The sequence below is a fragment of the Strix uralensis genome, chromosome 13, assembly GCF_047716275.1.
Source record: "Strix uralensis isolate ZFMK-TIS-50842 chromosome 13, bStrUra1, whole genome shotgun sequence".
NCBI lineage: Eukaryota > Metazoa > Chordata > Aves > Strigiformes > Strigidae > Strix > Strix uralensis.
In genome coordinates, this window is record NC_133984.1 from 11,073,291 (window position 1) to 11,101,021 (window position 27,731).

General features: G+C 49.2%; 2 protein-coding genes across 10 annotated transcripts in view; one reads left to right on the plus strand and one right to left on the minus strand.

The window, feature by feature from the left end:
* The window catches only part of DLG3 (discs large MAGUK scaffold protein 3), an 80,352-nt gene extending 64,898 nt beyond the window's left edge, over positions 1 to 15,454 (plus strand). For 5 of the 9 annotated variants that reach the window (XM_074882965.1, XM_074882963.1, XM_074882968.1 and 2 more), the window contains 10 exons: positions 2,658 to 2,834; positions 3,523 to 3,598; positions 4,199 to 4,298; positions 7,206 to 7,247; positions 7,954 to 8,004; positions 8,814 to 8,915; positions 9,096 to 9,268; positions 9,843 to 9,952; positions 10,945 to 11,036; positions 12,787 to 15,454. In XM_074882965.1, coding sequence (XP_074739066.1) covers positions 2,658 to 2,834; positions 3,523 to 3,598; positions 4,199 to 4,298; positions 7,206 to 7,247; positions 7,954 to 8,004; positions 8,814 to 8,915; positions 9,096 to 9,268; positions 9,843 to 9,952; positions 10,945 to 11,036; positions 12,787 to 12,893 — 1,030 coding nt within the window. In that variant the 3' untranslated portion in view covers positions 12,894 to 15,454. Of the gene's footprint in view, positions 1 to 2,657; positions 2,835 to 3,522; positions 3,599 to 4,198; positions 4,299 to 6,028; positions 6,075 to 7,205; positions 7,248 to 7,953; positions 8,005 to 8,813; positions 8,916 to 9,095; positions 9,269 to 9,842; positions 9,953 to 10,944; positions 11,037 to 12,786 lie in introns of all 9 variants that reach the window. The other 4 variants (XM_074882967.1, XM_074882969.1, XM_074882971.1 and 1 more) reach the window with 2 other exon arrangements.
* A 698-nt stretch (positions 15,455 to 16,152) lies between these two features.
* Positions 16,153 to 27,731, minus strand: part of TEX11 (testis expressed 11) — a 38,267-nt gene continuing 26,688 nt past the window's right edge. The window contains exons 23-28 of the mRNA XM_074882973.1: positions 27,428 to 27,577; positions 26,309 to 26,417; positions 25,181 to 25,301; positions 23,266 to 23,430; positions 21,322 to 22,266; positions 16,153 to 16,583 (exon numbers count right to left, since the gene is read on the minus strand). Of these exons, the coding sequence (XP_074739074.1) occupies positions 22,195 to 22,266; positions 23,266 to 23,430; positions 25,181 to 25,301; positions 26,309 to 26,417; positions 27,428 to 27,577 (617 nt within the window). The 3' untranslated portion in view covers positions 16,153 to 16,583; positions 21,322 to 22,194. The remainder of the gene's footprint in view (positions 16,584 to 21,321; positions 22,267 to 23,265; positions 23,431 to 25,180; positions 25,302 to 26,308; positions 26,418 to 27,427; positions 27,578 to 27,731) is intronic.

The following is a 27,731-nucleotide window of genomic DNA, read 5'->3' on the forward strand; positions in this document are numbered from 1 at the left end:
GCTGGGTCCAGCTTGAGTTGAGCCTATGAGTCTCCTGTACCCTGCCTGAACAGGTGCTGCATGTATTAGGGTATGCCTGCAAGCCAGAGAGCTCCCCATTGCCTCCAGGCTGCTTGTAGTGTCTCACATCTCTTGATGTGGCCTCCACAGTGCTACGTCCCCTCACATACACCCAGGTGACTTCAGACAGGAGCTGGGCAGCACCTTAACGAGAGGGTGATCCCAGAGGAGAGCTTTCCCCAAGCATGTCCCTTTCCAACCCTCCCCGGCTCTGGCGGCCATGCACCCCGCAAAAGTGCTTGCGAGAGCCGCTGGTCGCCCAGGCTGCCCCAGCCCTTCTGGGCGGGGTAGTTTCGAGCACAGTTTACCCGAAACCAGCTGAGCTGCCGTGCTGTGGACAGGACATCAATTACAGGACTTGCTACCCAACTGCTTGAGTCAGCCTCGTGAGGCTGTGTTGCACCCCGCGTACTGTCGACAAGGCTGGATCCTGACACCTGAGCGCCTGCCGGAGCCGATTTAGGGGTGCCAGGTGCTCGCCACGTGTTTTGGAGCCACAGCCACACAGCATGGGCAGGAGTGAGGCAGGTTCACACGCTGCCTGCCTCCTGCCTGCGCTACCGCTGGGCAAAGTCCGCCAGCACCGGGGCTGTGCCGGGCAGGGATGGGGGACGGTGGGCGTTGTGCCTGGGCACCGGGAGGAGGCCACACCGAGTCCCTGGCACTGCTCCCCTGTCCTCCAGCCAAACCATCTGCTCTCCGGGCTGCTCATGGTCTGTGCTGTGAGCCGGGGCCGAGCAGAGCCACCGCGCTGCCGTCTGGCCCCTGAGCCCTGTGCACTCCGGGGAGCCCCCAGCCACGGTGGGTCCTGGGTGCTGACACGGCCAGGCACTGGTCTCCGGGAGCGTTGTGCCTTGAAGCAAATGCCTCATGCCTCCGCCTCGCCGTGTCCAGCCCTTGCACAGGCCTTGCTGTGCCTGCCCTGGGATGCCGGTGGCTGCTGCGGGAGGAGCCATGGGGCCAGCACTGCTCTGCAGGGCAGGGTGTGGGCTGTGGGCAGGGCAGCCTGCAGCCCGCTGCTGTTCGGAACCGGCCTGACCAGTTCCCCGGGGGCCTTGGCTCTTGTTTTGCTCCCGATGGCATCGCAGGGGCCTGCCGGCCATGCACAGCCTTATCTTTTGGCCAGGAGCTGCCTGCAAGGGTTGCTTACCTCCGGCCAAAGCACCCTGTGGTGCTTTGCTGCTGGCTCCAGTGTGCCGGGGGCCACGCTTGGGTGCAGGAGAACTGAGCACGAGAGCTGCCCCAGCCCTGAGCAAGCCGGGAATGGGGGAGCGACCTGGTGGCTGGGTGTACCTGGACGTGTAGGGCTGCACTGGGTCTTGTCCTGGAGGGGACTCCCCAGCTCACGGGGCAATCCCTCTTCTCCCCATTTGAGACCAGCTGCCTTGACCCAGTCCCAAGCAACCTGAAAAGTTTTATCACCTGGTGCTCCCCTGGGAACACTGGAGCAGGGATCTGGCTGAAGAAGTGCCCTCCCAGCTCTGCAGCTCCACAGGGACCTGCTGCATGGTCTCTCGGCCCTCCCGTTTGCACCGTGTCCCCACAGTGGAAGACGGTAACAAGCAGGGCAGAGAGCATGTCTGCTGGTTGAGGAAGAGGCCTGTTAATACTGGGATTAAACCAGCAGCAAGCCAGTGTTTGCAGTGCTTGGGCTCATGTAAGGCTGGGGGGCGAGTGGAGCCGATGTCTCAGGAGTGAACACAGGGCTGGTAGTGGTGCTTTTAGTGACTGTTCCCATGGTTTGGTTTGTTGCGGAGTGGATATATCAAAGCAGACATGGTTTGAGATCTGACATTAGTTGCATATGAAGCCACTGAGAGCAGCTTGTGGCTACGGTCGGCAGTGCTGCGTGCAAAAAAGTGTGTGGAGGAAGGGTATTGGTGCTCCTCTAGTTAAAAAAACAAAAAATCAAAAAATCTTTTCTGTACCTGGTTAGTTTAATACTGAAGATAATTTTAAACTAAATCAAATGTTCTCAGGGGAAGTGTTTGAGTTTTTGAAAAGGATTGGTTGTGGAAGCAGATATAGTTATCCTCAGATACGTTCCTAATTCACAGGCTCTGGACTAACCTACCCCTGGACATAACTAAAGCGCGTGCTCAGAGTGCCCTGCGGTCTCTGCCTGTGCGACTGCTCACCAGCAGTGGGGTCTGATGTTCCCCATCCTGCTCCTTGGCCCTGCAGCCGCTGGGGAGGGATGGTGGGGAGTGGCCTCGCACCCCATCTCCCTGGTGCCCTTGTGCACGCTGCTGCTTTGTTAAGGCCATGTGAGCTTCACCTGCTTGCTAACCACAGCTGTCTTCAGTGCATCTGTGGTTTACGTGCCTCTTGCAGCTGAGGTCAAGAGCGAGTTGGTTTGGTCCAGCACTGTTATTCCTGCGTTGCACGCTTTGGGGCTTGTGCTGAGCCCGCCAGTGGGAGCTGTCTGCTGGTGGCTCTGGGGTGCCACTCGCCTCAGTAGGAGGCTTCCCCAAAGTTTGGGTTTAAAACCTTTAAGGTATGAAGGTGGCAGTGCCCCAGGAGGTTGGCCGTGCTGCTGCCCTCACTGCCTGGCCATCCTTAGGGAAGGCATCGCTCCTCTCTCTGCTCCTCTGCAGAGCCCTGTTTGACTATGACCGGACCCGGGACAGTTGCTTGCCCAGCCAGGGGCTCAGCTTCTCCTACGGGGACATCCTGCATGTCATCAATGCCTCTGATGATGAGTGGTGGCAAGCCAGGCTTGTGACGCCCCACGGTGAGAGTGAGCAGATTGGAGTCATCCCCAGCAAGAAAAGGTGAGTGTCCATCAGCAGGAGCTCTCACATGTGGTGCCTCCTTGGAGCTCCCCAGCCTCCATGAGCCCTGCAGCCCTTGGGGGTCTGCTCAGAATGGGATCCTCTTGAGGTTCCACTCCACCTGCCCCTCCGTGGCTGTGTGGTGTGAAGGGCACCCCAGTTGCAAGCTGGGGCCATGTGCAGGTCTCCCTGGGAAGATGTTCTTCAAAGCTGGGTGAGACTCCAAGTGAGGAGGAGAGCACTCAGACCGCTCTGTGGTTCCCGTGGGGATGGAGAGCTGGTGTTAGCCAGTCTGGAGCTTCGAGTGAGAGCAGAGCCGCAGCAGTGACTGCAGGCTGCTCCTTGTGTCCTCTGACAACCGCTGCAAGCCAGGTTCCATGAGGTGGGAACTCACAGGGAGCAGAGAAGCTGGCTGCCACTGCCTTCAGGTCTGCAGAGCCAGGCCCGTATCTATCCCCCATCCCTCCTGGGAAGACTGGCTTTTCCCCTCTCCTGCTCCTGCAGATGCTGGCCTTAGCCAGACCCTGGGCAGGTGGTTCCACCTCTGTCCCTCTCTGGGAAGGAGCTGCCCTTTGCCAATGGGGCCACCACCCAAGGGTGCATGGAGCTGCCTGGGGAACTAAGCAGGTGGCATGGAGGGCACGTGTACAGGACTAGCAGGTCTTTCTCCCCTTTAACTTCCAATCAGGGTGGAAAAGAAGGAGAGAGCGCGGTTGAAAACGGTGAAGTTCCATGCCAGGACTGGAATGATTGAGTCCAACAGGGTAAGTGCCAAGCTGGGGCTCAGCGGGGCCCCTTGAGCCAGTAGCTAGCAGGGACAGGATGAATCCCAGCAGCCTGGTGGGGCGGCTGGAGCAATCCCAAAGCAAAGGGCAGTGTGACTGGACCTGCCCCAGGCCCTCATCTGCTCGGCACAAATCCTCCGTGACTGTGCAGGGGGTGAGCAGAGGAGCCTGGGATGGTGTGAAAGTGCTGGGGAAGGACCCCTGGTTGGACTGATGGGGGAGCAGAGACTGTCTCACCGTGGCCCGTGGCTGGGAGCTGACTGCAGGCAGCTCATGCAGGTGAAGGTGGCTGCCCTCACCCCTGTGTGGAGTGCTTAGCAAGCAGACGAGGAAGGGAGAACGGCCTGGCTACCCCTGCAGAGCTGCTGATTGCCCCGTCAGCTTCCCAGCATCCCTACCACATGTTTTTCTCCACGCTTAATTTTTTTCCTGCATTACAGTTTCCATGTAATCTCCATGATTTCATTTGAGGGTAACTGCCCTGACACAGCTCCTCATTGTCTCTTCATTTTAATTTTTCCCACATACGTTAAACACCATTGTTTTTTCTGTCCTCCCTTCCATCTCCATGTTCTTCAGTCGATCAAAACGAAACGTAAAAAGAGTTTCCGCCTCTCTCGAAAGTTTCCATTTTACAAGAGCAAAGAAAACCTGGCCCAGGAGAGCAGCGGACAGGAACGTAAGTAGCAGCTGGCCAGAGAGGGCAGGCGTGCAACCCTCAGGTCCCCTGCCTTGGGGGGAGAGATTGAGCACGTTTCTGTAGGCAGGGGTCCTGGTGTCTGCCCGTGTCGGGTCTGTGCTCCACAGTTGTGCCAGCAGCTAGGGAGAAACCAGAGCTTGAAATGAAAGCAACGGCTGCGGGCTGGTGTTCTCTTTCTCTCTCTCATGTTCAATGTCTTCATCCTTTCATCCAACTTTACACTCGCCTGACCCCCTGCTCTCCCTCCCGCTACTCTCCCCTCTCTGCTGCGGGCTCTGCTCCCTCCCTCCACCTGCCAAGGACTGCTCCCCTCCAAGCGAGGGGCTGGCCACCTCCTGCAGAGCTTTTCCTGTCCCAGTCAGGGCTGAGGGGCTGGGGAGGTCCTGGCTGCGCTCCTCATCTCCCCTAGAAGTGACTCGCAGCCACGTATTCCTGTCTGAGAGTCCTTCCCACAGGTTAAACCCTGTGGGTAGGGGAGACCCAAGCCCTTGCTGGTGGAGGAGCTGCCCACCCGCAACTGAGGCACATGATAGTTGGCTGCAGATGTTGGGGGTTCCCCAGCTCTCACCTGGCAGCACCCTGGGGCTCCCAGTGAAGGCAGGGCATGCAGCTTGTTGCCCCAAATTCTGACACGGGCAACACTGGAGTTGCTTGCCAAACCCAGCCCCTCCTTCTTCCAGATGCTAAACTGCATCTGCTCCTTCAGCAAGTGTCCAGACAGAGAGCCTCAGTCCTCGCACCTTAGGGAAGAGGAGGTGGGTGAGGCAGAACAGTGCCAGCGCAGCAAGTGTGTCCCCTCCCCTCCAGTGGCTCTCTTGGGTGTGACGCAAAGGCAGGAGGTTGATGCTGGGAGCTGCCCACATCCCTCTGCTGCCTGTGCCAAGCTGGCACCAGCTTCCAGTGAGCTTAGCAGCCAGCATGAGCCTCTGGCCTGTGGTGAAGGTTAAGTCTGTGTGTCTGGGTGTCTTCTGTAGTGCCTGGACATGGTTGGGCTCCCGTCAGCTCCGTGCTGGAGCTGGGGACTCACTGGGGTGCTGCTCTCGGCCAGCCCTGCGGCACAGTGATGTACAGAGTGGGGATGGGGCAGGCAAGGCTCTTCGCCAGCCCGTGTCACAGACCCGCAGCCAGCTCCCTACCTGTGTTCTGCCGCTGTCCGTCCCGGCTTGCAGTGGGGAGTCCTTCCACAGGCCATGCAAGCACTGGGGCGTGGGCATCTAACACATGCCAGCAGGGAAAAATATGCCCCCCTGGCACGTGTTGGAGGACTGGCTCTGCTGTGTCTTCCCCTGGAGCGGCCAGGCTGTTCCAGAGGCCTGCAGAGCTGCTGTGCCCTGCCAGTACACCCCGTGAGGCATCGTGGAGAAACACCTTGGCCCCGCTTGCCAGCAGCTCAGGGCTGCAACCGCTCGGTGCCAGCACGTGCTGCCGTGGCTGCCCTGCCCTCCCCAGACCCAGGGTGGCCCTTGGGGGCTCTCTGGCAGAGAGGAGGAGCTCGGTGGGGGGGCCCAGCAGCGCAAGGCGAGCCGTTTGCAGCAGGCTGATGGCGTCAGCTCTGAAAACATTTAACTTCACTTGCAGTTGCAGCTCTGGGCCGTTCTGCACTCCTGTCACTAATGCTGATCTGGCTCTGTCTCCCCCATCCCTCTGACTGCCCTCTCCCGCGCTCTCTTCTCTCCCCCTCTCCCCCTTCTCGCTGTCTGTGAAATCAGGACTTCCCTGGGTTAAGTGACGATTATTATGGAGCAAAGAACCTGAGTAAGTCGAATTTCGATGCGCATTGTTCACTTTCCGTCGCTGGCATGCCTGGTGGTGCCTGGGGAACGGCCGGGCTCCAGCTGGGGCAGCTGTGCTTCTCTGGGTGCAGGGAAGGAGCCCCACGAGTGCTGCCCCTCTGCCGGGGAACGCCGCATCTGCCAGCGGAGGCTGCTGGGCTTGGGAAGGTGCTGCTGCTGCACGCGGGAGGGGATGTGGGACTTTGCTTGGGGATGTTGGCCGTGCCCTAAGCGCGCCCAGCTGAGTGCTGCCTGCTGCACCCGGGATGAGCTGTGCCTCCTCATCCTCCTTTTCCTCCTGCTCCTAGCTGGGCTGGCTGCTGGTTTAGTGCTCGGAGATTCAGAGCCACTGCTAGTGCAGGTGGGAGGTGACTATAACCATGACGGGTCTGCTCTGAGTGGGGCGAGTGACAGTGTTTTGAAGTGTTGCCACCTACCCTGGGGCACCACGTACCCAGAGCTGAAAAACAATGATGGCAGGAGCCCCTCATCCCTCCCAGCTGGGTGTGAGTCCCTTGCTGAGCTCCGCACCCCCCCGACCAGTGCAGAGCCTGACCGGGGGCAGACAGCAGCCAGCAAGCCTCTGTGGGGCAGTCACAGCACTGGGATCAGCCTAAGCAAGCAAAGCCCCAAACTCTGTCCCATCCTGTCACTGTCTTGTCTTTGTGAGTCCCAGCCCCATCCCCAGAGGTAGGGTCCCCCATCCCCGTGCCGGTGTGGAGCTGTGCCCTCCCCTGCCCCCCATGTGCATGCTGCACCCGCTCCCCCCGCCAGCACCCTCCTCCTCATGCACTCCACCTTCCCTCCCTCAGCCTGGGAAGCCCAGCGCCTGCACATGTCTGCCCACGCCTGCCAGGCAGCCCTCTCCTGGCATCCCTGCCTTCTCCCAGAGTAGCCAAGCGTTGCCCTGCACGTCCCCAGTTTCCCAGCAAAGGGTGAGAGATGCTGCCCTGCCCATGCAGTGCAGGCTCGTCCCAGCGGGTGCTGGGAAGTGGGTTTTTCAGGAGGCTGGTACTGCCCTGCCCTGGGTCAGTAGTGCTGGGTTACAGCCAGGGTGCCCCTGTGCCTTCTGCCCGTGCTCCTTCTGAAGTGGATCTCTCTGGTTGCTTTGCAGAGGGCGTGACATCAAACACCAGTGACAGCGAGAGCAGTTCCAGTAAGTGTGCATCTCACCTGCTCTCCCACCCCTGTGCACGTGTGTGTGTGCACACGTTTTGGCACTTCCATCTTGTGTTGTCTTGATGGTGGTTCTGTCCGGAGGCTGGTCCTTCCTGCTGGTGACACCAACATGCTGTGCCAGCTCCTTCCTCGAGGGTGGGAAGAGCAGGGGCTGGAGGGCAGGAGCAAGCCTGGCTGCTTCCTTGCACTCTCCTGGCTGCAGGGCTCTGCTCCAAGACTGGGTGGTGGGTTCTCAGTCCATGGTGGTCCCCCATCCTCGGTGTCTGCTGCCAGAGGCTGGCTCTGTAGCATAGGTAGCTCCTGAAGCCCAAGCCTGTACAACAGCGTGGGGGTCCAGCTGCAGTGAATTATCCCTCTATCCCCAGCGGGTCCTCTAAATATCTGCAGCACATCTGCCATCCACCCTGCAGGGAGGATGATGCGTCCCAATGGGCCCCGAGCCTGCAGCAGCGGGGAGAGAAAGAGGACACTTGACCCAGAGCTGGGATGTGAATAATTAACGTGGATCAAGGGCTGGTAACTGCATGCCCGTCACGCTCCACGTCAGCTGGCGGCATGGTGGGGACAGCCTGGAGGTGTTCCCAGGGCTGTGGGAGGCTGGCCAGGGCAAGAGCCAGCTCCTGGCGGGTGTGGAGGGGCTGGAAAGCTGCGAGCTCACCTGCCTCTCCCTGGCTCTGTTGCAGAAGGACAAGAGGACACTATCCTGTCGTACGAGCCAGTGACGCGGCAAGAAAGTAAGTCCTGGTGCTGAACTGCCCCGTGCCTGCTCCAGCATGGGCACCTGTGTCCCCAGCACAGCCAGGGTGACTGTCGGGACCTCCTCCCCTCCTCTGCCTTACCAGCTCGATGCCGGGTGAACACAAGTGGAATTTCCTGTCTATTGTGTGCAGCAGGGGAGCCAGGCATGCATTCTGCCTCACAGGGCTTCCCCTGGCCTTGATTGTCCCTTTTTAATTAATAGAAAAGACTTCTGACCTGGTCTGCAAGACCAAGGGAGAGATCCAGAGCTAAAACTGAGCTGGACTTTAGTTCCCAGCTAGGATGGGATTATCCCTCCCTGCCTTGGACCAGGTCCCTGCTGCAGAGCAACTCCCCCCCAGCCCTCAGCATTTAACTGTGCTCGATGCTCAATCCCTGCAGACCCTTTCACAGGCTGAATAGTCCCAACCTCGGCGGTGTCTCCTGCCAGAAGCTGAATCAGACTCTTAGACTCCCGTCAATTCCCCAGTTCTGCGGTATCCTTGCCCAGCTGTCCCAGTTGTCTGGCTCCTGCCACAGGCAAGGGAGCAGCTTTGCTGATCTGTGACCCTGAAAACCTGCAGCACCTTCCCTGGGGTCATACAGATGGTTTGGGTCAGATGGGAAGGAAATGCTGACTGTGACCAGGAAGAGATAAACTCACATGGAGGAGGCACCTTTGGGTGCCCATATGATCAGGAGCACCCACTGCCAGCAGGGAGAGGGCAGGTTGATGCCAAAAGTGGCAGAAGGGTCAGCTGCCCGCAACGCAGACGGGGCCTCAGGTTGTGGCTCTTGTTTGCAGTTCACTATGCGAGGCCAGTGATCATCCTGGGGCCAACAAAGGACCGAATTAACGACGACCTCATCTCCGAATTCCCACACAAGTTTGGTTCCTGCGTGCCCCGTAAGTCCCAGCTGGCGCTTGGTGCCCTTGCTAGAGGGAGGGGAGAGCGGTGGCTCTGCTGCTTGCAGGGTCTAGCCCACAGCATGGGGAGGGGGCCAGGAGCACGGGTGGGTTTTCTCCCTCCCGGGAGGTTTGGCGCGCGTCGCTCTGGGTTCGCTCATGGTGCCTGCTCTCCTCCAGACACTACCAGGCCTCGGCGCGAGAACGAGGTGGACGGACAAGACTATCACTTTGTCGTATCCCGCGAACAGATGGAGAAGGACATCCAGGACAACAAGTTCATAGAGGCTGGGCAGTTCAATGACAATCTCTACGGGACCAGCATTCAGTCAGTGCGAGCAGTGGCGGAGAGGGTGAGTGTCAGGTGGCATTCCTGGGACCGGGACACATCCAGCCCGAACCCAGACACATTCAGCAGTTCCCCTCCTCGCCCTGTGTTGTTAACGAAGGGCTGTAACCACATTAAGCAAGTGTGGCACGAGCCTCTCCTCTCTCCAGAGTCCTGCCAAGCCACGTGGCTGCTTTTCTCAGCTGCATTACTCCACCTCAGTGTTGTACCTCTGTCATCCAAACTTGACCCAAAAGCCTGGCACTGGTGGCACCAGCCTCATGCCCAGGAGCTCCCAGGGCAAAGGTGCCCAGCTGCCCTCCTCGAAGCAGCAGCATTTCCTCCACAGAAGTACTGGAGTGTACCGATGGCTTGTAAATTGTTTCACACATTCAGAGAAAGATTCAGTCCCTTTGCATTGCTGCTGTCCTGCCCTAAGCAGGCGGGAACACAAGGCCACTGGGAGTTGGCTTGTGTCTCAGGACTGGTGTTTCATCTCTGTGGCTCCTCTCTTTCATAAGCACAGCTGTATGAGCAAGCTGTTTTCTCCACGGAGTAGACTGCGTGGGTAGGTCTGATCCTGATTGTCTCCTTTCCAGGGGAAACACTGCATCCTGGATGTGTCTGGCAATGCTATCAAGAGGTTGCAACAAGCACAACTTTATCCCATTGCCATTTTCATCAAACCAAAATCCATTGAAGCTCTCATGTAAGTGCAACACTGTGTTCTGTGTCTCTCCAGGGCAAGCAGCTCTGTCATGTTGGGAATTTGTATGTCTGCTGCATCAGCTTTTTAGAAAGCAGCAGAGGTTGCTGCTGGGGCTGAGCTTGTCCCTTGTTAAGAGGAGCTGGGCCCATTGCTGTCTCGGTGGTGTCCCTTCACATCTAATGCCATGGTGCATCCAGGCTCCTGGATTGCTCTAGCTTAAAGCCCTTCATTTGCCCCAAAGAGGATTATCCATGGGAAATCTAAAAATGATCCCAAATGTGCCTGATGTAACCTGCTCAACTGGGCCCTGAGTCCAGCCAGGAGAGCTGCCTACAGCCCGTAGCAGTGGATCACCATAGCTGGATGGTGGCTGAGCCAGGACAGCCCTGGGGAGCAGAGAAGAGACGTTTCCTGTGTGCCTAAGGGGGACCTTCTGCTTGTCCTGCTGCTTCTGGCCCTGGGGAGCGCAGGCTGGAAAGGATGTGAGAGCTGAGCTTGCAACTCTTCCAAGCAGCAGCAGAGAATATTATCTGTGAGGAGATTCAGTAGCTGGAGATGGACTCTGAGATCATAAGAGGCTCTTCTGGCACAGAGGGGACTGGGAAAACCCCTTCTCAAGCCACAAACTGCTTATTTGGGTGTTGTATGAAGATGAGAGAACCTAGGCAAGGAGGGTGGTGGCAAGCTCTGGAAAAGCAGGGAGACTTCTGCTGTGGTCTTCCAAATTTGGAGGATTGTCTGGATTTGAGCCCACTTCTGTGCCATGGTGAAAGGGGGAGTGGTGGTGATGGGAAGAACTGTTGGAAGTTGAGATGAAGTGCCAAGACAGCAAAGAACATATGGGGAAGGGTCCTGCCTTCGAGAGCTGGGTCCTGCACAGCTTCCATTCCTGCTGTGCAGAGGCTTCCCAGGCAGCCTGGCTCCATGGGCTATTTTTGCTTCTGTTCATTGCTAAGAAAAAGAGCTAAGTTTCTATTTTTTGTACATGGCAGGGAGATGAACCGGAGACAGACGTACGAACAGGCCAACAAGGTCTTTGACAAAGCCATGAAACTCGAGCAAGAGTTTGGAGAGTATTTTACAGGTGAGTGTCCTGAGCAGGCTTGTATCTTGATTTATTTTATTTTTCCAGCTGGCAGCTGTGACCTCTCTACCAGCACTGTCTTACTGCAGGGTCATGGGAAAATGTCCAGCTTCATCAAAGCAGAAAAGAAGTGGCACTTTGCCAGCAGAGCTCTGCAAACGGACTGCTCCAAGATCAGTGGATAAGAGTAAACCAGGTCTAGAGAAGGAGACAAGTTGTCAGGCAGGATTTTCTGAGTTTGTGAAAGTTTATCACCAACTTTAATAACAATAAAATAAGAAAAAAATGCCCAGGCAGGGGAAGTGAGCATAGATTCAGGGTGCTACAAGGCTACAGAAAATAAAAAAACTCCCTGCCAAAAAGAGAAAAGAGTAATTTTAAAGAGGAAAGATAAAAAATTAGTGACCTAAATAGTGGAGACTGCCCTGAGTTATTGCAAAACATCTCCCAAAAAAAGACTGGAAGTTTGGCTGGCTTCCTGGGTAGTCTTTGCTGAAGAGCCAGTCAGGGGCTGCCTGGCACTTTGTGCCTGCAGAGATGAGCTGCTCATGACACACAGAGACATCCTTGTGCATTAAGGAACTAACCTTTGTAACATGGTTAATTCTGGAAGATCATGGGCAGGCAAAGAGACAGAGAAGCTGATCTGCCATTTTTTCTCCAGTGCAGTAACTGTTTTCTAAAGTTGAGGAGTGATAATCCTGCCAAACCCTGCATTACCCACCTAACAGTTACTGGGAAAAATCCCAAGCAGAACGTTTTCCAAAAATGGATCTCAGCTGAGTAAATGTAGGGGTACAAACAGAGTAAAAGCTTTCCCCAGGCCTCCTGTCCTGGGCAGCAGTTCCAGAGCTGCCAGCTGCTCTTCCAGGAGGAGCGCAAAGGAAGCATGCACCATGGTTTTGCATGCCTTGGCATGCTGTCGCGTGCTTGGACGGTGAGTTTGAAGTTGACCTGGGGAAGGAACGCTCTTGGCTGAAACCCATTGCTGAAAGAAGTGGGTAATGGGCAGAGAGATGGTCACTGTAGCAAGTTCTGGGCCAGGAATGAGGGAACACAGATGCTGGAGGATGGTCCTGGCTGGGCTACACAGGCAGGCTGAATTACCAGAAGGCTTTGGCCCTCCGTGTGCATCTTCCTGCTCTGATGTAGGAAGCACAGTGAAGTGCTTCGTGTTGTGTCTGTACTAAGCAGCAAGACTGCCACTGGTCTTTGGGCAAGAGTTACAGCTGGCAGTGACAGCCAAAAGCTGGCCTTCTCCAGCCTGACAGTGCTGCGATTCCCACCCCGTGGCAAAGGAAGCAACAAACACGAGGAGCCCTCGGCAGCCAACCAGAGGGGATGGACAAACACGGCACCTCGGGGTGCGCGCTCGGCACACACGGGCTGGTCTGAGTGAGGCCCTCCTGTTCTCCGCGGTGCAGTAGCTGCTGCAGCCAGTTCGGCGCGGTGGCGTGACACAGTTTGCAAAGCTGATTAGCAGCCTGTTGTGGAGAACCCAGCCGGCAATTCACACACGCAGGAGCTCTGCCAGCAGCTCTGCCAGCTCGGGATCAGCTCTCGCTAATCCCCTTGGACACGCTGGGTTAACCCTGTGTGTCATCGTGCGCCTCTTACAGCTCCTTGGACACGGGTTGTCTCGTCCATTAATTGTTGGCTGCGCCACACCGGCCCGTCTGGTGCAGAGTGTGGTGGGGAAGGTGCAGCACTGCGTGATGCTCAAGGTCTTGTTTGTTCTCTCCTCTTCCAGCCATTGTACAAGGAGACTCTCTTGAAGAAATTTACAGCAAAATCAAACAGATCATTGAGGACCAGTCCGGGCACTACATCTGGGTCCCATCCCCAGAGAAACTCTGAAGATGTCCCCCACCTGCTTCCCTGTGAGCAGAAGATCTCCGAAGTCCCACCCCACCCAAGCCCTCTGCCCCAAGGGGGGGGGATATGAAAACTATTCCTGCCCCCTTTTTTAGATCGTCACAAAATTGAGTTTTCTAGTCCTGTTTCTTTTGTTGGGATGAACTCATCTCATTCATCACGTGACTGTTCCCACCGTTCCTGCATGGACCTTCCCACTGCTCCATTAGAGACAGATGAGAACCCATTCAAGGTCGTTTTTTATTATTATTATTATTATTATTATTAACTAAACCAAGAATCAAGATGGGAGGAGGCGACTAAGGACTAACGTAAGAAACAAGTGAAACAATGGACTCTGAGCACATGAGCTAGTATCAGAGCTCCAGGGGCATTTTTTCCAAGTGTGACTGTCTAGCAGCTCTGAACAGTGCAACAGAAAGGCAGCAGAAAGCATTTTATTTATCTGTATATGTAATTTATATATAATATAGAGAGAGATATTATATATATATTATATATATATATGTATGTGGACTAGGAAACCTGAGGGACCTCTCTTAAAAGGTATTGTATTATTGCAAGGATCTTTCAGTTTCTCTGTCCCAACGACTGGGCGTAGGGAGTCCACTTGGGCAGGAAGAGCTCAAAACGGTACCAGGTGCTTCAGAAGCGTCTCCCTTCGGGGCCAGCCTCCTGCCAGCCGCCCCAGGTCGATGAGGCAGAGCAGAGACTGGAACGCTGCCTGCAGAAGGGACCAGAGGTCCAGCAAGGAGCAACAGCTGATCTGAGTGAGGCTGGGAGATGGAGACTGAGCAGGAGGCTGCACAGCAAGAGAATGGATGATACTACATATTAAATTGCACATTGTTTTACACACCACCTTATGTGTTTGCATGAGAGGTTTCCTTTTGGTTCTATTTTTTTAAGCTGATTTTAAACCAAAACCATATTGTGTTGCTGTGTTGGCTTTTTTTTTTTCATTATTCCATTTTTCTCTTGTTAATAATGAACTGAATGGGTATAAAATCCAGTTTTTTAACTTATTTTTTAAGCTGGCTCTATTGTAAATAGAATCTAGTTCTGCAGTGTTTAGTTAGGAAATACTCTACTGGCCACATGGAACAAATGAATTCTCTGTCCTGTGTTGCTGTGGAAAACCTGGGACATTGGGCTGGCCCTGTACCTGTGGGCACAGGTGAAATGACCCATTCTAGCCTGCGGTAGCACGTTGGCATTCTCTTCTGCATTAGTCACTGGCAGGAAAAGCCCCCAGCTGTGCCTTGGATGGACGCTCACACTTTTCCAAATCAGTAACAGAATTGAAAAACTTCCCTCTCTTCCCTGCTCCGTGCCAAATTCCTGGCTCTGCTGCATGCAGGTGGTGGTGGCCTTCCCAGGGGCAGGGCCATCCTTCCAGCACAGCAGGGACCTCGCTACTGCTCTGGGAGCTGGGGCTTGGCAGGTGGATGTGCAGCTGCCTCGCCTGGTTCTGCCTCTTTCTGAAATTGGGCTCTGCTCCCTCTCTCAAAGTCACCTTATAAATCTGAATTGGGTGCCCTGTGCTTGCAGGCCGGTGGGGCAGGGGGATGCAGAGCTGCACTCATCTGCTCTACACTGGGATTTTTCAAGTGAGGCAACAGTTGGCCCTAAGATGAGAAATGTCTGCCTTTGAGGAGCCTTTGGCTGCCACACTTGACTGGGGCTCCATCGTGGGAACAGAGCCTTGTGTGAAGCTGGGGGGAAACTCGCACAGCTTTTCAGAAGGAGCTATGTTGCTGGGTACTCATAGTACAGGTAGAAGAGTGCTCCCACCTTACAAAGAACTGGTGAATGCTGGTTTTGAGACATAGTGTCAAGCACCAGAACAAAGGAGGTCGCTGTACGAGCACGAGCAGGTAAGTCTTGGCCCATTCTCCCTCCCCCTATTTTATAGGGATAAGTGAATGCACGGGGTGCCAGTCCCCTTTCCTGAAGGTAACAGTTATCTGTGTGTCAGTCGGTGCACAGTGCGCACAGGCCACAGTTTTCAGTGTGAACGAGAGCTGCTGTAAGACTGTACGTGTACTGTCTGGTGAGAAGCTGTCTTTACTCGTCCTGCATCACAAGGAGCCCTGCAGGGACCGAGCAGCTTCCTGGGACAGAAGGCAGTGCTGCAGAAGAGATGCGGCCACTAGTGTGGTGGAGGGCAGGAAGGATTCTGCTGTCAGTGGGACCGACCCTAAAGGAGCAGACTTTGGCAATGGATTCCTCTTCGGCATCAAGCCCCCTGCCCTGCTGGTCCTGCTCCAGCTGCTATAAACATCGGTCCCTGGAGAAGTGGAGTAAGTGAAACAAAAGTCTTAAGATGCTAGTCATGCCATTCCTGTCTTTTTTTTTTCTTTTTTTTCTTTTTTTTTTTTTTCCTAATAGCCTGTCTCCCTCTCATCAAGTCACGTGGAGAAAAAGATGATGTACTCCATGGCATAGCTGACAGTATGGAATCGATCATGACAACACTAGTTGGTTACCAGTGTTTCTTCCAAGGAGACATATATTTTTAATAAACAGAGAGTTGCAAAGAACTGTCTTTGAGACCTTCTTGAGGAGTCCTTCATTGTGTGCCAGATCTGGTTTTTTTGGTGCTGATTTTAGCAACTATTGATACAGTCTCTCCACAGCAAACTTAAGTGTTGACAGTGGCTTAAAAAAAAAAAAAGTTTGCTTCTTTTAGTATAAGGTGGTCACTGAGAACGTGCCTAAAAGAAAAAGGAAATTTTAAAAAAAGAAAAGAAAGGAAGTGGGCTTATTTACAGCTGTAACCAGGCCACTAAAAAGCTCTTTTGATTGGATTATTGTAACACAGGTTGACTCTGGTCTGATGACTTGACACCATAAATGTATTTTGGGTCATGGCTTGAATTGTGGGGAGTTTGCTTTACAAATGCAGCTCAAATAACAGGGTTTATATGCTGCTACGTAATTGTTCCTGTATTGGATATAAAGACAGCAAAGTAGTCCAGCTAATATAGAGCATCTTTTTACAGTTTAACATGCTGTTTAGACATTACAGAGAAGAAGAAAGAAGTTGTAAAGACAACTAGTATCTTTTCCTAGTACCTTTAAGTGCAGAGAACAGGAGTGTTCACTGGAAGACAAATGTGGTTAATGGAGTATCGTTATACATTCCTGCCTGAATCTGCTTTTGAAAGGTGAGAGGGTTTTGGTTTTTAAATCTTGACATTTTTTTTTTCCTTTTAAATTGTATGCAAGAGAAGTAAAGTGGGATTTCAGGGGAACAGGTGTGTTGTACTGAGCACGGGCATACAGTTGGCAGATAGTTCACCGTTTGTGAAAGTCATTGGACAAATAAAACACACTTTAGAAACTCCTTTAACTGATCAGATCAACAGTCTTGGGGTGGTGGTTGTCCATAAAACACTGGAAGATGAAACAGTTGTTAAGCAGACCTGATGTTAGCATTACCACTCCCAAAAATCAAACTGTTTACATACATAGTGCCAGATTTGGAATGATGCAGTTGTTGATGTGAAGCATCCCAGGAACATTGTCCGTTAACAGCTGCCACGGTAGCTGCCAGGTTTCTCTGTCCAGTCCGCAGAGTTAGCTCTGGTAACTGAGTTGCAGGATGTGGATCTGCAGACACTCCTCCCTAGATCCATGATGTGTCCTGGGCTGACGTGCCATCTTGATCTGATCCAACAATGAAATGTTAAGGTTATGTTCTCAAATAAATCATGCTGCTCCTGTAAGGAGGAGACAACCACTGGAAGAGTAACCCAGATGCTAAGAGAATGAGGATGGCATGAAGGGAAAGAACTTGCTCTTTTGAAGCTTTTTAATGAGCTATTTTTCTGGCCAAGGACAAATTGGTCTGCCTACCAGGACCTTAGGAAAGTCCTTGGGGACCATTCAATAGCAGAGCATTATCCTGTTACTGGTTGTGTCTCATTGTGGTATGTAGGGGGGGGTGGTTCTTTTCTCTGTCAAGATGTCCTGCTACAGATGCCTGTAACAGGCATGAAACTAATCTGCCATAAGACACTTCTAGAAAATTAGACCATAAGCTGCTTGTGCTATAGAGAAACATGTCTATGCTTCTGTCTGCAGCTCTGGTTAATTAACTGTCTTGGCCCTTATTAAGCAGAAGAGCACAGGAGCTCTGAGGCTACTAGAAGAGGGGTTGAAAGGAATTTAATAATAGTTTTCTCAAAAATTTTTTTCCCCATTGGTGCCTGAGACGGAGGCACCTGGACAGCTGTCTTAGATACGGCTTTTCTTGCTAATGATGCCTGGCAGCATAACCTTCAAGGACTGTTATCCTCTTGCTTTCCTCAAGCTGTCACAGCAGGATTCATGGCGCTGAAGCATCTGCTGTGAAGCAGGTAAAGTTATCATCATGTTAAAGGTGTCTCTTTCCTTAAAGAATCCTTAGGTAACCCCTGACCTTTAGTGTTTATTTATATCCCTTGCCTCCAAAATGAGAGCTGTGTTGTTTTAGGGTTTTTTAACCATAAGGAAAAACAAGTTGTTTGGGTCAGTCAGTGCAGGATCTGTTAATGCTACAAGCCCACAGGAGCACTGTGGGACTAATACCTTGTTGGGGCCACACTTGGCTCACCACAGGGGTGACGGTGGAATCCCCTCCCTTAGTTCCAGTGCACTACTTGACAAAAGCTTCAGCCCAATCCTCTAATGAGCTTCAGCCCTCTTCCAATTACCTTGATTTCTGATTACTGTGAGCACTTCAGCCCCTCTTCCTGCCTCTCCAGAAAGCTCAGTGCAGCCGTGACTTTAACAGCAGCGAAGCTCTTCTCAAGCTGTACAGTGGGAGGTAGCCTGAGGCGCACCCTAAGCAGAAAGCTGCTGGAGAGCCAGTGCTCCTCTTCTGGGCCAGGGGTGGCAGAAGGGGCTCCGGGGCTCTGTCTTCTCTGCCCTGCCCCACTCCCAGACTCTTCTCAGCAAGGACATTTTTTTTTCCCGGGCAGGTTCCCTGCAGCCACATTCCTAGTGGCTTTGTAGTAAAAATACTCTCTCCCTGGACCCATTCTCCAAGTCACATTGTATTTCCTTTGTGTCTCTAGACTCGCTGCTCCCCAGTTAATTATCAGATTAGGAAAAAAGGGTATAAAATACAGGCTCAGGAAAGGGGGGAAATTTGTGAACTGCTGCCCTAGAGAAGCAAAGAGGAACTCTGCAGTTACAGAGCAAGTGTCCAACAGACTGTAGCTTCCACAGTGATGCATAAATCAAACCACTGATGCAATGCCACCCTCTGGAGCAATCTGTTAACATCTCGGAATGAGCACCCAGCCTCTCTAAACTGAAATGATGCTGCAACAAAACAGTGATCAATAAAAAGAGAAGACTGGGGGAGGAAGGAGCAGCACTGATATTTTTTTTTCCAGCTCAGCTGTTGCTGGCTTAAAAAGATTTATATCCTACAGTCATCCTAGCTGGACTACTGAATTATAAAGCAACATTTAGCAGAGTAAAATAAACACTGGACCAGCCTGCATCCACACTAGCAAACTCAATGCACGAACACCTGCAAAGCAGAGTGACTGCATACAAACCACCTATTGCAAATGGTCACTGGAAATCCAGTTAATTAAGGTCTGATTCAACTAGGAGAGGAAATCTTGCCCTGCTTAAAACCTATGGTAAATACTAAGCCTGGAATAAAATGTACAATGTAAATGTGCAGAGAAGAGGTGAGAAGTACTCTCAGTCTGCAAGTGATCTGATCTGGACTCTTTAGTAAAGTCTGTAGCATGAAAGAAATCAAACTGAGTATCTCCCAAGGAAAAAATTCAAACAATTCTGGCTGTAGGCAAAAGCACATTTAATGCTTGCTGCCTTCTATGGCTGTATGTAATTACCTGCTACACTTACTGGGCAAACATGACCTTCTCATCTAGTACAGTGTGACACCTTTACCTGTTTATGTGTTTGTGCAAGTCAGAACTGAGAACAATAATTAAAGCCAGCCTGGCAGGCACCAAGGAGATACTACAGGCAGCAGTGGATACCTTTGACTCTCTGGCAGCGGTTACAGTCCCTGCATTAATGTGACGCAGCATACATCTCCAAAACTGTGACTCCAGAAGAATTTTCTGTGGCATTTGAGGCCTGGATTTTTATGGGTTCAAAGGTGTTCCTTAGTTAAACAGACAGCACACTGTGCATTAAAGATCTGGAAGCAGCGGCTCACAGAGGTCCAGATTAGACCTGGTGAACTGAACACATGAGGTGGAGAATTTACTCTAAACAGATCTATCCTCCTGTCTGTATCAGGCAATCTGGGTGATTTGTCTGGGTACCATAAATGGAATGCCACTGAAATTCAGTGGAAGTGGCTTCCACTGCTTACACTACCTCAGCGTGAAGAATAAAGGCCCTGTGGTAGACCTCAGGAAGAAGAATACTTTCATAACCTCCAGTTGAACATAATTATTTTTGCTTTCATCTTCGCACCCTGCTTGACTATTTCCGCAGAGGTATGTTCCTGTTTCTACTAATACATAGTTCTAGCTAGCTGAGCCTGAAGAGCAACAAGGCACTTCACAACAAACTCTCTGGCAGGGGCACAGCTCAGGCAGCACCAGTCTCAGCTATAGCATCCACTAGCCTGCTATCACAGGCACCAGATCCTGTAAATGTCCCAATACTTCCCTGGTTGCTGCCTTTGATGTAATTTGCTCCTTTAGGGAGGCCCATTCTCACACTATTATCCAGAAGCTGATACTAACCTGTGCAGTACTGCAAAGCCTCCAGTACGATGTGTTCCTACTTAACGTTGCTGTAAAGGCCACGCTGACTTACGTGTCTGCACACACCAGCCTTCAGGAAATGACCCTGTATCCAGCTGCACAACAGGCACGAGGATGTGGCAGCTATGCTGAGGGCTGGTTTCTAGCTTCAGCCACAAGACGCAAAGTGGTGCCTGGTGCACGCAAAAAGCAGAAATCACTAATATTTGGTTTACTCAGACAAGAAGAAAAGTTTTACTCAGAAAAGAAGGTAGACATGGAGCACTGATAGAGACTGCAATGCAGCTGACTTTTTTAATTACTTCTTGGCCCCAACCACTGCACTAAGCACACTACTAAGCTCTTCTTCCAGAGCACGTCAGGCTTTCAGCATGGACTATGACTAATGCAATTTCTTCTTTTCTATAGCCGACACCCTGCTGTTAGTGGCCCTGTCCTCTCTCTAACTAGGCTTTAACAATCTGGTTCTAAGTAAAATACACTTTTACATTTTAAAAACAAAATTAAATAAGTCTTAATCTCAAACCAGATGATCTTATACCTGAAAGATACTGCTGTACATCAGCCTTGCCTTCCGTGTAGTATTTGTGAAGAATAAGCAGCAAAGCACTTTTAGCTTTCTAGTAAGCAAACCAGAGGACCTGAAATTACTGTTACAGTGTTCCTCAGGGTGCTTGAATATCCTCTTAAAGAAACAGCAAAAAAATCTACTTATGGGATGTATGCCCAGTTATACATCATGCAAATGTATATGTGGTCTATCATACAAAAGACACAATATACCATCTTTGCTTTGACCTGCCTTGTACCTGCACAGCAGCCCTTACTGAAAAGCAATCAGTATACATCTACCAGCTGCAATGATACCTACCCCATCTTCTAAGCAGCCAACTGATATCCTGAATCTGTGCTTTTTGCCCAAGCACCCTATCGGTCTTTTTTTTAAAAAAAAAAAAACAACAACAAACTCCTATATTATCTAGGCTTTGCTACAACCCACAGTACTGATCCCCAAGCACTCAAAGGGCTGTATTGGAGTGCAATGTTGCTCCCTCCCACTCCAGTCACTGTTATTTCCTTCCAGGGAAGGGCTCGGCCCTTTGGAAGATGTGAGCCTTGTGCTCATATGCAGGTAGAATGACACCACAATTTGTTCCCCCAGTTAGGACACCAAGAGGTGTCATGGAGCCCATCTGTGCTACAGGACATAAGACAACACTCAGGCCATGTTTTTTCTGACTTCCAAACCTGCCAGTGAAACAGCAAAAGATACACAGACCTGACTATGTTTCTTAACTCCACCTCTCCATACTCCTCACTATCTACACTGAATTTCAGGTGGGCGATATCTCTTCAATCCAGCTGCAGTAAGATCCATCCATTTACCAGCCTGTGTTTTTATGGGGATTTGAGGGGATTTCATGCTCAACTGTGACTGCTGTGTTAGTAGTTGTCACAGGAGAAGAGTCAAATCACTTAGATCTGATCTAGTAGTTAGTTTATTGAATTCTAATCAGTAAATTTAGGTATGTAAAATATTTAATGTAAATGGATTGGTAGTCAATACTATTTACTACACTTAAAGTTAGTATGGGATACAGAGACTATCGCTTAAGCTTACTATACATATCTTAACTGCATGAAAAAACGTCACTTACCAACCCATCGATGTCTGGTGTCAGGTTAGGGATCTCTCAGCCTCGAGGGGTAACCTTGAGAGGCGTCCTGACTCATGAGGAGACCACCACCACGCAGCCAGCTCAACAGATGCTGATGGCTGAGGCATTTATAGTGTAAAGTGGTTGATTTGTAGTCAGATTTTCTGCTGTGTTAATGCAGTTTGGCCGCTTACCAGCGCAGTCTCCAGCCAAATCGGGTTTTTTTGGGTTTGGTGCTGAGTTCTCACTGATAGCCTCACACAAGAGGATCAACTTGGATTAGGCCCTTGCTGAGCATCTGCTGGACCAAAGTTCAGTTACTTCAAACAGGAGGAGTGCATCCATCACAGTAGTCTATGAACAGCAGTACCTAGTCAAAGCTTTAGCTTTTTCTCTGAGCTAAATAGTACCTGCTCTTTTTTGTTCTGAATTGTGAAACTGGCAAACAGCTCTGAATTCTTGCCCATACCGAAATGGAGGAAAAACTAAACAATCTGATAAATATTTATGTAGCAAAGCAGCTCTAACATCCAGAGGAGATGCCTGGTCTTGGAATACTTTTATTGTTCTCATTGGCACTTACTGCTAAAATCAGGTATTTAAACAGATGCATATCATGAAAAAGTTAAGTATTTATTTCTAACTGTTATATAACTCCAGAGAATGAAAATTATTCCCTAGAGGAAAACAATTATATTTATTCAATACACTTCCTTAAAAGTACATAACTTAATTGCCAACAAGGAGGAGATCCTGGTTTCTTTTCCACTGCTCCCATGACCCCATGCCTTCACAGAGCTAACAGCCTCTTTCATTCAGCAGAACATTTCCAAGGGAGATTGCTGTCCTCCTCTTTTGCAGTTGTGGCTGTCATTATCCTTCATTTGGGAGAAACCCTTTTGCTCTGTCCAATTTGTCCAGAACCTCACTATAAAGACCAATCATCTGGAGAATATAAGCACCATAGTTGTCAACAAGGATGGATAAAGTAGTATCATTCAACTAGATAATACAATGAAGTGACAGGGAACAGAAGCAAGGGAATAGGTGGGACACTACCACCAGCTTCTAAACCTAAAATTTCAGATTGATGTAAAGATTTTGGCACAGATTTAAATACAGTGGTTTAAGAAAAAAAAATAGTTAAATCACTGCAACCCAACAAAGGTGGGTTTATTTATACTGACAAGCATAGTTGAGTCTTACATCAGTGAATTAAAGCTATTCACAGGATCTCAACTCTTATTGTCTTAACTGATGTACTTAAAATGGTATAAAAGTTGCAACCACCTTCTGATTGCCCAGCTTGTGCTTAGGAGAATGCATGATGGCTGCATACACCAGCCAGGCTGCACTGCGTTGCAATCGAGGTAGGAGCACCAGCCAAAAAGTGCAGAGAAGCTTATTTGTGACAGGGTAAGAAAAAGTGGTGTTGCTTTCTACAGAGGTGCTAGCCCTGAAATTTCTCCCTCACAGGAAGTGACTAAGCTACACGTGAAAAGATGAGCTTTAGTGATTCTATTCACATCAGCTGAAACCCTATTTATAAGACACTAGATTCTACTAGAAACCAAGCTTGAAAGTATTCATATAAGAGCTGATTTAAGTAAACTGGTACAGCACCTTCACTTTTATTAAAACAGGGAAGGTACAAGGCCAAGGGTTCTCCCATGGCCACAAATAGAATTTTATTTCCAGTCAGCCATTTACATGATCCTTCCAGTAAAAGGACACTACATTACTCTTTCTACTGTCTATGAAAACTTTTCTGGCCTCACTTTGAAAAAATCTTTTAGCATCAAGCTCCCTCAATATATTTAGGTATCATGCTTCTCCTGAAACTCTTTAAAGATCATCTGTACAGTTTTCTTCACCCAGATCCGTATCTCAAATTCAGGCCAGACATCTGATCCCACATCCTCAAATCCATCTGCTTACACTTACGTGGCCTTCATAGGTTTTCTTCAGAGATCCCAAGTGATTGAGGAAACGCATTCCTAATCCACACCACTGCTCAGCTTCCTTATATTTACCAACAGTATACTGAAATATTCCTGTATTCCAGGCTCTCGTCATCAACCAAAGGATCTCCATCTCTGGGTAAGCATTCTGAAGTAGCAAACGAGAAGCAGCAGCTCATCAGAAAATAGACTTTCCACTTTAAACCTGACAAGTCAAGAGTGCATTAGAGTTTAGTTTTAGAGTGGGAAAACATTTTGGGTTTTTTCCTCCTAAACAAAGGGCAATTCCTTCAGAGCCATCCTGTATTTCAGTTTACCTGCACTACTGTCAAAGAGCCTGTTTCCAACACAGGTAAGTCATGTTGCAATTACCTATTGGTAGGTCAGAAAACACAATTCTGTGGGACTAGGACTGACGCTAGAATGGAAGTACACTTTCCAACTGCCTATCTGCAGACAGGCTGAACTTGCTGCCGCAGCACTGACCAGTTTATCCACACAGTACTGAACAGCAGGACATAGCCACTCACTACAGATTAGAAGCAGCAGTTCTTACATCTTCAAAATTTCCCTACGCACTGTGGCAATGGCTTGACAGAGTGAAAGCTGCCCTTATAACTGCAGAACAGAAGCCAGTGTACCCAACAATGCTTTGAACCTGGTGGGGAACTGACTGAATTGCAGAAGGGAAGGACAAGCAATTATTTATTTGCCATGCAAATCCTTAAGGGGAAGCTAGAAGGTCTCCTTTTCCCTCTTTGATAGATACTTCTCATCCTAAATAAGAGGGCGCAGAGTGAATTTCTAAACACAGCATCCATTTCTGAAGAGAAGGTATAAATCCTGAGTGGTGTACCAGCTTTCTAACTGATGTACTGATGTGACGCCCCAATGTCCTTCCCTTAGCATGGTACCAATTAGTACCTGCTGCCATGAGCAAGAAGGCAAAAGAAGGCCACCTAGTACTGTGAAATTTTGTTGTTATGAGTATCAGTTCACATTAGCGTCTCATTCATATCCCTCAACAAGAACATTATAAAAGTTATAGATGAGAACTTTGGTGAAATGCAGGCACGAATGTGATCACATTCTGTTTTTGGGAAGTCAGGAACAGCGTTATCTTTACGCCCCTTTTGTAGAATAAGAGACATTCAAACTTGACTAAAGAAACAGCCATGCAATGGAAGGAAGCTATGAAACATATATTGGTTTCATTAGTCCTGAAAAGCAACACTCCTTAACTGATTTTTACCTATGAAATTCTAAGTAGAAATGTCTGACTTCCTCAGTACAACTGCCTTCACTGTACAGCATTATGCCTCAGGCCTGAAAGGAGCAGCAGCAATGCCTACTGAAAGATTTTACTCTCCATATACGTGTCCTCACAGAAGCAAGGCACGTGGTGCCACAAGTACTGACAGCACAGGAATCTAGTTCTAGGTCATTTGGAAAAAATAGCAACATAGTAAGTTCCCAAATACATTTAGCAAAACAGAGCTGAGAAAAAAGCAAGATTGGTATCCAAATTTTAGCTGGCTTTAAACTGATCTGGAAAAGTAATCTGCATTTAACAAATCATATTCAGTGTAAGAATGTAGAAAGAGGAGTAAAGACGGATGTTCTAGCTGAAGATGTTTCTAAAATAGGCACTGAAAATTTGGCCTTAAATGTCTCTGAAAAAGTCCTTACAAAATCCAGGAAAATTCATAATTCAGTTGCAAATATCCAAGAGGCACTACTTCTGAGGTAATTTCAGTGTATCTTTTACTGAAGAAATCTTAGTTGCTCCACTTATAACACTATATAATGTTCAGTCTACTAATCATTCTCAGTCTGATGAGTTTTTTTTAATGTGCTCAGGACCATCTCTCAATCTCTTGTTTTCCTGTTCAACTTACTGTGCTGCTGACTACGCTCAGAGCATCTTCAAAGTAGTCCCACATCTCCTGCAGTACACAGGCATCCAAGTCTGTTAATCCAGTCGGCAAAGAAAGATTAATCAAACTGTGTAAGCATTTGCTGAGAATTGAAACAGAGCAAAAGAGGACACATTAAATACCATGTGCACAAACAGCTACTTTTTAGTATTAGCAGCACATTAACTTGTGTCTCTATCATTGTCAGACAGACATGTCCACCTTGATGCTTACTACACTCACATTCTAATAGCAGAAACATACGTTTTGCTCGTATCCATTCTCGTTCATACAACTATGCAAAAAGAGAGCCAAGAGCAGCAAGTACTTAATTATTTTCATTGCTGGGCTCTGAAGTAACATAGAAGGAAAGCCGTAATATTTTCTAGGGTGCTACATGTGGCAGCAAGGAAAAAGTACATTTTCTAACTTCACCAACAAGAACTAAGTAGTCAGCATCCTCAGAAAATCAGTAACAAATACATGGTTTCTGAAAACGGGTTGGTCTTTCTCAGTGTGAAGTGAGAAAGGCGATATTAACAGTTGCCTTTGCCCAGTGGTTACTGCAAGGGACTCGGAAAGGAGGAAGAAAAATCCTTTATGGGATATAAGTGAGAAAGAAGTCACACCAGGTTGTTTTTCAGATTCCATAAGGTACAGCTGTTAGAGAGCCAGTTACCCTGCAAAATAAATCATATATGTACTATGGCATCATATCACTAACTTACAACTCATGCCTTTCTTCTCAGCCCTTAATTTCTCTTCACTTCATTGTCTTTGAAATACCTAGTTCAGTACTGCAGGGTAACATTTTAAATGAACACCTTCCTCTCAAGAAACAGCCAGAGACCTCTTCTGGATCCAATTTTCATTTTCCTTCCTCAATAGATTCATTTATTGGAAATACGACTGTTTCAGAAAATATGTCAAGTAAACAAAATGCAGTTAACACATCTATTAGACAGTCATACTTCAGAGGTCCATTGGTTGGCCAGCAAGGAGTGGAACCTTGCACATAAACTAAAATCCACTTTTTTCAAATTGCAGGCTTTATTCCCTGTCAGCATTTTCAGTCACAAGCTCATGGCAAAGCTATGTGATAATACTAACCTAAACTTCACAGCATCAATGACAGTCTGCTTTCTGTGAAGGCTCAGTGCACTCTTGAGAGCTTTCTTACACAGTACAGGATACCGAGCTGGAGATTCCATTGCTAATGCTTAAAAGCAAAAGAAAATAGAGAAGAAAGAAATTACTGGAGCCAGACTTTAATCTCATTGGTCACTAAAATAAACTACAGCATGTTGCCAGATCCCTTGTGATAAAACAATGAAAAAGAGATTTGCTTAATGCCTGGGCTGGTCACAAGGTAGTGCTTCTCTACTGCTTTCTTCCTGTGCACATCATCAGTGAGGACTACAAGGCAGAAGTACAGTAGATTTCATAATTTACAAGTACTCTCACTGCTGTTTACTTCTGGTGCAGTAATCCAAAAATACTGCGGGGGTGGGGTGTCTACAGTAAGGAGCATTGTTCTGTTTGTCTCCTTGAACATGAAAATCTGGATGGAAAAATTAGGCAGGAGTGGGATGTCAGTATGGTGTTTCCAAGCCCAGATGTGTACTCCCTCAATACAATGGAGATAAGTAGGTGTTTATGCAATCCTACAGAATCCCCTCCAAAGATCTGCCACAGTAGCTCTAAATTTTATTCATCTTCCTTGCATCCCACTCTAGATTCTCAAGGAAGAATGACTAGAACTTTGTGATGAAAATATGGTACAGTATAGAAAAGTGCTATTTACAAATTAACCACACTAACTTTAAGTTGAAACTGCGTATCTATCCAAAGTCCACATCCTAAAACTTCTGTACTGGGGCCTGAATCAGCTAGAGTCATTCTCTGGCCTTTGCCACTTTGGAGCTTGTAAAAGTTTATCTGAATAATCTTTTCCAGACTCACAAGATATACAAATGTTTCAGGGTCTAGAAGTTGAAGGATGTCACAAATTTATGGTTCATGATCCACATAATACAGTATTTCAAAATACAGATCTCCTAATGTTGCTGAGATCCTAAGCATCTTTGCTTCAGGACAAAATATATATGGTTATACCCATTATCTGCATGCTGCAGAACATGATAATCCTGGTCACTCCCAATGAACAGGAAACAGCAATAAAAGCTGTTTTTCATTACTTGAAGAAGCAAGTACAAATGCAGTCCTTACATGCAATGATTTCTAGCGTCTTGACCTCTATTTGTGGTTGCTCCCACACTGACTCCATAAGGTTGTAGAGTGTTGGATCATTGAGTTTGGATCTTGCTTCAAATTCATAAAGCAGCAACAATGTGTCTGTTGGGTCTTTAGCAAAATCTCCTACAGAAGAGACAGAATTGTCTGTACGCAATGACTCATTTTCTTAAAGCCATATGGTGTACCGTAAGGTATAGAATTTGCTTCCAACAGGCAAGAAAACCATTAAGGTGCTCAGATTTAACAGCAGAGCAAGTGGAACTCTGAAGCAGTCTTG